Source organism: Neomonachus schauinslandi, chromosome 1, assembly GCF_002201575.2.
Source record: "Neomonachus schauinslandi chromosome 1, ASM220157v2, whole genome shotgun sequence".
Taxonomy (NCBI): Eukaryota; Metazoa; Chordata; class Mammalia; order Carnivora; family Phocidae; genus Neomonachus; species Neomonachus schauinslandi.
Window position 1 is genome coordinate 205,808,417 of NC_058403.1, and position 10,272 is coordinate 205,818,688.

Here is a 10,272-nt window from a genome sequence, read left to right on the forward strand (position 1 = left end):
TGGACTTGGTGCCGGCTGTTTCCAGCTTGGGATTGACATAAATGATATATATGCCGTGGTTCTAAATTACGAACATTCTTCTCCAGGCTTCCTAGTTCACCCAGCAAACCGCAGTTCGTGTGTGTGTGTGTGTGTGTGTGTGTGTGTGATAAAATATATATAACATAAATCATACCATTTTAATCATTTTCAAGTGTACCGTTCAGTGCTATTAAGCACATTCACATTGTTGTGCAACCACTATCACCATGCGTCTCCAGAACTTTTTCATCTTCTCAAACAGGAACTCTGTCCCCATTAAAAGCTAACTCCCATTCTTTGTCTCCTCTGTCCCTGCCAACCACCATTCTACTTTCTGTCTCTATGAATTTGGCTACTCCAAAGACCCCATATAAGTGGAATCACATGATATATGTTCTTTTGTGACTGGCTTATTTCACTCAGCATAATGTCTTCCAGGTTCATCCATGTTGTAGCATGAGACAGAATTTCCTTCCTTTTTAAGGTTGAAACCCTGTTTTTTAAAAAATACTGTTTAATTGCTACACCTTGATCAAATATTTTAAACATTTTTAAATATGAAAAATTAAATGAAAAGGCATAAAGTAACAAAATGTTTACAATAAAATATAAAATAAAATTTCTACATAAATACCTTAAATAATCATACAACTTTAAATATTGTAAGTAGAAATTTAAATATTTAAAATTGTCTAGGTAAGGTTTTTATATAATTCTTTAAAATAAAAATCTTGAGGGCGCCTGGGTGGCTCAGTCGTTGGGCGTCTGCCTTCGGCTCAGGTCATGATCCCAGGGTCCTGGGATCGAGTCCCGCATCGGGCTCCCTGCTCAGCGGGAAGCCTGCTTCTCCCTCTCCCCCACTTGTGTTCCCTCTCTCTCTCTCTGTCAAATAAATAAATAAATAAAATCTTTAAAAAAAATAAAATAAAATAAAATAAAATAAAAATCTTGAGATATTAAAAATCTAATTTAAAAGCATAAAATAAAGCATAAAAAATATTTAATGTTACGAACAATACTCAAGTATTTAAAATGAAATTTAAATATTTTAACGAACATCTTTAAAAGATTTTAAATATTTAAAATATAAAGTAATATGTAAAAATAAAATAAAATATAAAGTAATATGTAGATTAAACTTCAAACTGAAGTAATATTTAAATTTTTAAATAAATAGTTTAAAATTTAGACATTTAAATTTTGGAAATAAAAAATCAAATGCTACTTTAAATGTATAAAATTAAATTTGACTGAGATTTTAATAAATACCTGCTAAAATAAAATTTTAAATTATACTTGAAGATGTATAAAACATTTATCACCCCCTTCTCTCCCCTGCCCGGAACTGCGGCAGCAGGGACGCCCCTCGCCCCGCCCAGGCTGCCCTCGGACCTCGCGCGCAGGCAGTGCTGTGGCCAGCCCGGCCGGCCCGCGAGGACCCCGCACAGCCAAGATGGCGGTGCCCGTGCGGCGGGCGCGCAGCCTGCTCGAGCTGCCGGCGATCCTGGGCCGGGGCTCCCGTGACTACCGGGCGCCGCCGCCCCCACGCCGCTCGCCAGGGCCCTGGTGGCCGGACCCGGACGACCCGCTGACCCCGCGCTGGCAGCTGGGGCCGCGCTACGCGGCCAAGCAGTTCGCGCGGCACGGCGCCGCCTCCGGGGTGGCCGCCGGTTCGCTATGGCCGTCGCGGGAGCAGCTGCGCGAACTGGAGGCTGAGGAGCGCGAATGGTGCCCGAGCCTGGCGGCCATGCAGGAGTCGCTGCGGGTGCAGCAGCTGGCAGAGGAGCAGAAGCGTCAGGCCAGGTGTGTGCGGTCGGGTAGGCGCGGGGCTGTGGGCTGAGGACCTCCAGTGCGCGAGGCCTTGTCCCAGGTGCTGAGCACGTAGCAGAGAACAAGATAATCTCAGATGGCGGCAGTGGACCATTAGGAAGATAAAATTGGGTGAAAAATGTGTGTGCCAGAGAACGACTTTGGTTTGTGAGACTTCGAACCTAATGTGGGCAGACTAGGTGGTGGGCTGTGGGTGGAACCTAAGGACTTGATCCTTGAGAGACCTGAATGACCAGACATAGCCACGGGGAGATCTTAGGGAGTGTTCCTGGTAGAAGGAACCGCTGGTGCAAAGACCCTGAGGTAGGAATATGCTTTAAGGAACTACCAGGAGGTCAATGTGGCTGGGCAAGAGTGGGAGGTGATGGGGCCTGGAGTCAAGGGCAGAGGTCGGACTTGGAGACAGGTCTGAAGGATAGACTTGGGAGAATGCAAGACCAGGAACAGCAGGATGGTGCCACTTCCTGGAGGGCAGGCACGTTGGGGGAGGCCAAACGTTTTCCTGCTTTTCATTGTTCTGGTCCTCACAATAACTCTAGGAGGAAGAGGGGATCACCCTCATTTTAAAGAGACGAAAACCCGAAGCCTGAGAGTTTGTGGAGTCACTTGTCCAGTCACCCAGGCAGTAAACTGGAGCTAGAATGTGAACCCCAGTCTCTGTCCCATCCTAGCTGGATAACCCTGCCATGGGGTAGATCTTTCAGCTTGACGTTTCTAATCCTTAAAATGGGGCTGTGACTGGCACCTACAAACTTACAGGATTGGAGGGAAAGGTCCAATCCATTTTTTGCCTTTACAACTGGGCCTGGCATACAGTAGGTGCTCAGTGATGTCTGCAGGATGAAAGAGTGTGCTGTGGGAATGGCCATATGCTGTGCAGCTCTCGAATGGCTCAGTGAAATGCTGAATTGACTTGGGGTCTCCTCCTAAGGGGGTTAGCTCTCTTGTGCTCAAGGTCACACACAAGTTAATTCATCTCTCCTGTTACTTCACTTGTCTGGGACTTTTCCTGACAGTTTTAATGACCACCCTAAGTCTTCCCAGTTTTTCATCTCCACTGGGGGAGTTGGGGGAGTTGTAATGTGGGCAGACTAGGTGCTGGGCTGTGGGTGGACGGGTGCTCCTCTTCTGGCTGCATGTTGCTGTCTTCATCCCTCTACCCTCCCCTGCAGGGAGCAGCTCATTGCAGAGAGAATGGCCAAGATGCCACAGATGATTGAGAACTGGCGGCGGCAGCAGCAGGAGCGCAGGGAACGGGAGCAGGCAGACAAGGAGCGGCGGGCCCGGCTGCAGGCTGAGGCCCAGGAACGCCTGGGCTACCATGTGGACCCGAGGAGTGCCCGCTTCCAGGAGCTGCTGCAGGACCTGGAGAAGCAGCAGCGCAAACGCCTCAAGGAGGAGAAACAAAGACAGAAGAAGGAGGCCCGAGCTGCTGCACTGGCTGCTGCTGCGACCCCAGACTCGGCAGCCTCCGTGGCACCCAGGTCCTGAGCTAGCTTCTCCCAATAAAATCTGCTGCCCGACAGCCCTGGCCCTGCACAGTTGTGTGTCCGCGCTCATCACGCCCCTTCCGGGGCCCCCCAACACCTGGGGCCAGGGAATCCCCCACCCATCCTTCCTGGCTCTGCTCACTCAGGGACTCTAGGCCACACCGACTCACTGGGGCTTCAGGGGGAGGAAGGGGGATGCAATGGGGAAATAATGGAGGAGCAGATGGCACAGGAGAAGAAGGCTTCTGTTTACCAACATTAATCTCCGGTAATTAGCCGATTACTAGGGGGGGAAATGTAGCCAAAACAGACTGTGGTGGTGATGGTGGGGGGCAGGGAGAAGCAGCCCTTCCAAAGCTAAGTTGGGGCTGGGGCCCACTGCCTGGGAATGAGATAGCCTCAAGGGGGGTGTGGAGGCACTGGGAGCCCCAATCTGCCGAGGCTGACAGACCACTCTGCCCCCTTCTCAGCACGGCCATGTCACCTGTGCCCAACTAGCCCCCAGACACAGACAAGCTGGAGCAGGAAGCCCCAGTAGGCACACACCACAGGACTGGCTTTTAAAACTTTATTCACTTCAAAACCTTTATCAGAGACACGGTTCTGTCCTTGGGGCGGGGGGTGGGGTGGGGTGGGGGGGTGGCCTTGACCTCCAGAGCAGCTCTGGTGTTACCCCCTCCACAGGCAGGAGAAACCAGGCCTCCTCTCCGGCGAAGGGATGCAGGCCAGACTGGGAAGGGGGGCGGTCCTTGAGCCTCTGAGTGCTTACCCCAGATGGAAAGGTTGGGGCACTCCAATGGAGGATCAAGGTTTGGGGCTCCAGCTTCCCCTCACCCTGGAAGAAGGCGGGGGGAGGTCTCAGGGGCTCTTCGGGGGAGGGGGAAGCAAGCAGCCGCCTCTCCATCTGGCTGCAGGGAGCTGGGACAGACGCCAAGAGGGGCCCATCTGTCGCCTCCAGTCCTGCCAGTTTCTTAGAGCAGGCAGGGCTGGGGCGGGGGATGGGGGACAGCTGTCTGGCCTAGGTCTTCTCAGGCCAAGATGGGAATGGGGGCCACTTGAGGAGGGTGGGAAATCGGGGTGGTTTTTTTTTAAGGTTTTTGATTTTTTTCCACTTCTTAAATAAACATGAATATATATATATTTTTTTCTTTTATAAAACTTTTGTGGAGTTGGGGGGTGGGGAGGTTGGGGGGCGGCCTGGCCTCCCTGCATCACTCGTCATCAAAGTTCTGACTCAGAAGGAAGTTGGCAGCCAAGTTCTCGTTTTTTTCACAAGCGAAGTAGGCCTGGATCACCAAGCTCTCTGGGAAGCCCAGGGCTTTCAACTGCAGGAAGATGGATGGGTATCAGCAGGGCCTAAGGGCCCTGCCCATCAGGGAGGTCACCCCTCAGCCAGGCCTCTTACCCTCTCTATAGCTTCTTTCTCCTGTGGTGTCACCTGGATGTAGTTCATCTGCGGAGCCTCCTCACCTATGGCGCCCACCTCACCCTCCACATCAGAGATGTCTGCCAGCTCCCCGGGGGGCTCATTGAGCATCTGGATGAACTGCTCCTGGTGCCGACTAATTTGCTGTGGGAGACAGGAAGGGACTGTGACCCACAGCCCTTGATGCCCACCCACCCTGCCCCCACCAGGTCCCTATCACAGCCCTGCTTTTTCATTCCCTCAGCATTTATTTAGAGGGTGCCCATTCTGGCCAAACAGCAACACAGTAGTGGATACAGGCCCTGTCCTGGTGGAGCTGATGTTCCAGGGCAGGGCGACAGGCTATAAACAAATAAATGGGTAATTATTTACAATAGAAATAGTGGGCCTCGCATACACTAGGGCAAACACTGGACTAGAAAAAATCCTGCAGGCCAGGAAAGAGGGGCCTGTGATCTGCAGGATGGGAAGGGAAGTTCCCTCCAGATAGAACAGTAAGTGCAAAGGCCTGGAAATAAATATGCACCTGACAAATCCCAGAAAACAGAAGATCCATGTGGCAGGAAAAAAGTAAACAACAGAAGGGGAACAAAACAAAGAGAGGAAGGCAAAGACCAGACCTGCTTTCTTCTATTGCCTTCCAGTATGAAAAGACACCACAGTGATAGTTAAATAAAGCAAGACGTGATCCAGTGTACATTTTAAAAAGACTAATTTATCTGGGTGTTGCACATCTGGGGTTCTACAACTCTCTATAACTCTACTTTTACGTACGTCTGACTTTAACTTCACCTCAAAAAGTGGTTTCTCAGGAACCTGGCTCCTGGTGGAAAATGGACAATGGGGGCTATGCAGAGGCCAAGGCCTGGGGGGTGGCTGCCAGGGAACTGGGTGGGAGTTGAGGTGGCAGCCACAGGGGTCGAGTGCAGGGCTGGGCTGAGTGAGATGTTCTGGCAAGACAGGTGATGGACGACCCCAGCAGGTGCACAGGGCCTGAGGCTCAAGCAACCCCAGGCTGGTCTTTGCAGGGATGGGGAGGGCTGAGGAGGATCTGCTCGGAAGCCTTAAGACACCTACAAAGCATTTTCATGCTTGTGTCAAGTCAGCCATGGATAAGCGTGGCATTTGGAGGTTCAGGTTGGTTACATCAATCTGGGGGGGAACATCATCACTCAAGGTGATACAGAGGGAACACTAAACAGAGAAGAGGAGTGAAGGTGTGCAGCCTGAGCCCTGTAACACTAGAGAAGGTAAGCAGGACGCAGCACAAGAGACTGAGAAGTGCAGCAGCAGTGGACGCCAGGCCCTAAACCAGGAGAGGCAGGCCTTTACAGAGGATCCAGAAAACCCTGTCACACCCAGGAGCCACTGCCCCTCTGCACAGGAACCTTCAAGGGCAGGATGGAGCCTTGCTGAGCACCGTAGTCCCAGAGCCAACTGGGACACACTAGTCCTGGGTGGTGCCATGCAACCCCGTGGACACTGAGGATGCACTACCTGTACGTGAGGCCAAGCCAGAGCCGAAAGACCCAGAAGGCAGAGCAAAGGTCCCAGAGGCTGGAGGCAGACACACACAATACCAGCTGCCAAGACTGCTCCAGACCTCTGGCATCTTCCTCTGTGGGACAATGACAACACCACCCACACCTCACGAGGTGTTTGAGAAAATGACATGAAACAGGCAGAGCATTAGACTGTATAGAGCAGCAGGGAGTTGTCATTAGCCCTGCTTTCCAAATACAGAGGGACTCCCACATACCACACTGGGCCAGGCTAGCTTTCTGGGGCCCTGGCTCCCTCCATCCCCAGGGTCGCACCTGCAAAAGCTGAGGATTCTCTTGGCCCAGCTGCTGGAGCAGGGCAGGCAACAGTGCCGGGTTCTGCTGAATCACCTGCCGCATGTTCTGGAACTGGGGCTGGTCCCGCAGGAACTCCAGGGGGTTCTCTCCTGCTGGCAGGAGAAAGGTGTGTATTCAGACACCATGCTGGACTCCCAGAAGCTTGGGGTGGGGAAGTCCCAACACTTTGACAGCAGACACCCCACATGCACATCTCCCAATCCACTCACCTCCTTCTGTGGCTGGCTGCTCCGACACCTGGCTCTCCTGGACAGAACTATGTTCTGGCTCGGGGCTCCCAGGAATTCCCTGTCAGGGGTCCTATTTAGTTCTAATGCACAGACTGCCCGCTGCCTCCCTTCTGCATGCTCAGCCCTGGCAGAAGACGGGTGAGGCCTCGGCCCTGCCCTCCACAGACCCACCCCACCACTCATGTCCAGGCTCCTCCAGGAAGGCTTTCCTGGCTGGAACCACAACCCAAACGCTCCTGAGGGCAGGTTTTGCCTCCCTGATCACCCATCAGGGCACGTAAGCCCATGTACTCCCTTGAGGCCTCCCCAGGAGGGAGCAGCCCCACCTCACCGTGAGTAGATACTCCACGGCTCGGTGGGGGTTGTTGTAGCTGGCTCTCAGGGCGGCCACGACCCGCTCCCGCTCATATCCCATGGACATAATCTCTGTCAGCATCGTCTCATACTCAGAACCAGTCACTGTGGAGGGAGCAGCAAGGCCTGGGTCACCAAGGAGGGGGAAGGGTAGCTCCCAGGCCCTCCCACACCCACACAAGGCCCAGGTGCTGGCTGGGGCACCCAACTGCTTCTGCCCTGGGGACCACCCACCCACCTAGCGTGGATGCCGCGTCTTCCTCTCGCCCGCTGCTACCTGAAGAGGGAACAGAGCTGCAAATTCAAGAGAGAGAAATCGGACCCTGGCTTCTGGCGGCTTGCCCTCCCCCAAGTATGCAGGAACATGTATGTGTTGGAAGGTGCTGGGAGGACAGGGCCCAAGCTGGGGCTTCTGCTCCCTGGCCTTACCCTGACACGGACTCCGGGGATGTCGTGGGGACTGATTCCTCCGATGGGCTCTTGTCCTCTCTGGCAGTAGGTGGGGGATGGGACATGCCTGAGGCAGGGGCCGGAGGAAAGGATGTGGAGGACTCCGGGGCAGCAGTGGGTGAGGCTTCTGGGGGTACTGAGGTGCCTGGGCTAGTTTTGGCCTGTGACACCCAGAAAAAGGAGCAGGCATCAATACCCCTATCTAGCCCCAACACCCCATCTCAGCCCCGCCCTATTCTCAGCTAATCTCTCCCAGGCACACTGGCTCTTTGTCAGCTCCCCAGCTAATTCACCCACCCTCCCAACCAGCACCCTTCACCCACCTTGGTCACCATAACGACCACAAAGTTCTTCTCATCAATGCGATAGTCCCTGATGGGCACGTCATCACTCAGGATCTTGCCAGCATAAATAAGTTTCTGTCCAGCCACGGGGAAGGCATCACGACCCTTCTCAGCTTCTATCTTTTCCTTCAGCACCTTCACCTGGAAGGAGAGGAACACTCGTTGCAAACCTCAAGATTCTTTTGGGGGGGGGGGGCGCTACAAGCCTCAATGGCAGAGAAGCTAAGCTTCATAATCAACCACGCCAGATTCGAATTTGTTTGCTCATCCTACCATTCAACAGAGTGTTTACTGAACACTTCACGCCAGGCGTTACTCTAGCTACTGAGCATATAACAAGGAACAAAACTCAACACAAGTCCCTGCTTCCGCGGAGGTAACACTAACGAAAGGAAAAGAGAAAATGAATGTAACTTCAGATAATTAAAATATGATGAAAAATTAAACAGAATAAAAGGGAGATAAGATTCTTCATTCCACACTGCTGACAGTGCTTGGTTTTTGCCAAAGGCATCTTATACAGACAATACTAACCTAAGTGTATACAGATCACTTTTAAAGCCTCACCACTGCATAAAGTAGGTATCAATAGCCCTGTTTTGTATTTGAGAAAACAGAAACACAGAGAGATTAAGTAGTTTGCCCAAATTCAAATATTTGGACTGATCGAAAAATATGAGTGCTTCCTTTTCTACAACACATAGAGTTCAGTGTCTCCTTCATGAGACAGTTGTGCAAAGAGTGCCAAACACATAGACATTCAATATGTCTGTTACGTCATAAGCCTCTTTTCAGCTAAAAATGCAGCGCAATGTTTAGACTATGCGTTCTCACATGAGGCAAAACCAAATTTGAATCCCCGTTCTGCCATTACTTGCTTTCTGTGACTGTAGCAAAGTTCCCTAATTCCTAAATTTCCACATCTGTAAAATGGAGTACAAGAATCAAGAATGCTCAAGTGGTAAGTCTGTTTTGCATCTTTAGTAAGATAACAATCGCTCAGCATCTGGTAAAGAACAAACCGCCAGCACACACAGACCACTGAAACTCAGGTCGTTTATTATCATTATCACCGTCACTGCCGTCACCACTCGGCATCTCCTGGTCACTACTCCCAAATTCGGCCACCAACGTCCTGAGGAGACGCCTGCAAAGCTGGGAACTCGGAGTCCCAGTCCCGGAGAGCGTGGCCCGGCCGGGAATCTGAACCTGCGGCTCCCGCGACCCGCGAGAGCGCTGACATTGGAGCTGGGGCCTGATGGGTGCCCCGGGGGTGGGGCCTCGTCCGGAGACCGGCCCATAAGCGCCATCAGCACGAGTCGCCGGGGGCTGAGCCGAGAACCGAACGGAGGTTCGGGAAAGTCAGGCAGGCTGGAAGGGGTGGGCAGAGCCCTGCCCGCGCCGTCCTCCCCGCCCCACCTGTCGGGATCCCGTCCTCCCCGCCCCCACCCCCCCCCACCCCCGGCACCCGTCGTTCCCACCCCCGGGCTCCGGTCCAGCTCCCACCGTCTCGTCAGGCTCCATGCGGATTTTGAAGGTCTGCTGCTGCAGCGTTTTGAGCGTGATGGTGACGGCCATGGCGGGGCCGGAGCGACGCGGCGGCCCCGGGATCCTCACACAACATGCAACTCACGCCGCCGCCATCTTAGCGCCCAGCCGCGCCGCGAGGCGACCGCTTCCGGGGCAGGCGGTGCGCGCGCCTACCACCAGGCACGTGACCTGCGCGCGCCACCTTAGCCTTGGTGGGCATGCGCAAGAGGGAGGCCTTTGACCAGGCATGCGCAGACTAAACTAGTCTCCCGGAGGCAGCTTCTCCTTCAACACGTGTACACATCACGTGGCTTCCTGAGTGACGCCATGCCCGTTAGCGGTGACGTCGTATGGCCACAAAATGGCTCCGACATGCCCCCTTTCATGCCCTTAAGAGTTTCTGTTGATTACATTGAACAAAATTTTTCATGTACTTGTAGATATTTGTATTTTTCGGTTTCACTTTTTTTGTTTACCAAATGAGTTTTGTTCTGGTGTGGCCACTCTCATAGGAACCCTTACTCAAGATTGGAAAAGATACTCAAAAGGTCACCAACAATTAAAAAAATGAAAATTCTAAAAACCACATTTGGCCGTGGAAGGAGGGCTAGGGGGCCAACTTGGGACCTCATTCCTGAGGGAGAACTGGATTTCTGGAATGAACGTATAGTAGTAGCTCCTGGGTGTCCCACCTCTCTGCTGCTCCTACCCCAACCACTGTGTTCACCCCACTATCCC

The 10,272-nt window shown here is 52.6% G+C and overlaps 2 protein-coding genes across 4 annotated transcripts; one reads left to right on the top strand and one right to left on the bottom strand.

Annotated features, from left to right (window-relative positions):
* The first annotated feature begins 1,416 nt into the window (after positions 1-1,416).
* On the top strand, positions 1,417-3,399 carry GADD45GIP1 (GADD45G interacting protein 1). Its single transcript, XM_021705344.1, has 2 exons — positions 1,417-1,824; positions 3,024-3,399. Exons 1-2 carry the CDS (start codon positions 1,475-1,477, stop codon positions 3,340-3,342), a joined length of 669 nt encoding a protein of 222 aa, XP_021561019.1. The 5' UTR covers positions 1,417-1,474; the 3' UTR covers positions 3,343-3,399.
* A 496-nt stretch (positions 3,400-3,895) lies between these two features.
* Positions 3,896-9,678, bottom strand: RAD23A (RAD23 homolog A, nucleotide excision repair protein). 3 transcript variants are annotated; one of them, XM_021705007.1, is made up of 9 exons: positions 9,511-9,678; positions 7,984-8,145; positions 7,640-7,821; positions 7,449-7,504; positions 7,188-7,315; positions 6,836-6,914; positions 6,585-6,715; positions 4,747-4,911; positions 3,896-4,666 (listed from the first exon to the last, which is right to left on the bottom strand). In XM_021705007.1, exons 1-9 carry the CDS (start codon positions 9,580-9,582, stop codon positions 4,553-4,555), a joined length of 1,089 nt encoding a protein of 362 aa, XP_021560682.1. In that variant the 5' UTR covers positions 9,583-9,678; the 3' UTR covers positions 3,896-4,552. The 3 variants fall into 3 exon arrangements, with proteins under 3 accessions (XP_021560682.1, XP_021560681.1, XP_044773752.1); XM_021705006.1 differs by having other exon boundaries at positions 6,585-6,718; XM_044917817.1 differs by lacking the exon at positions 4,747-4,911 and having other exon boundaries at positions 6,585-6,718.
* Positions 9,679-10,272: the final 594 nt, after the last annotated feature.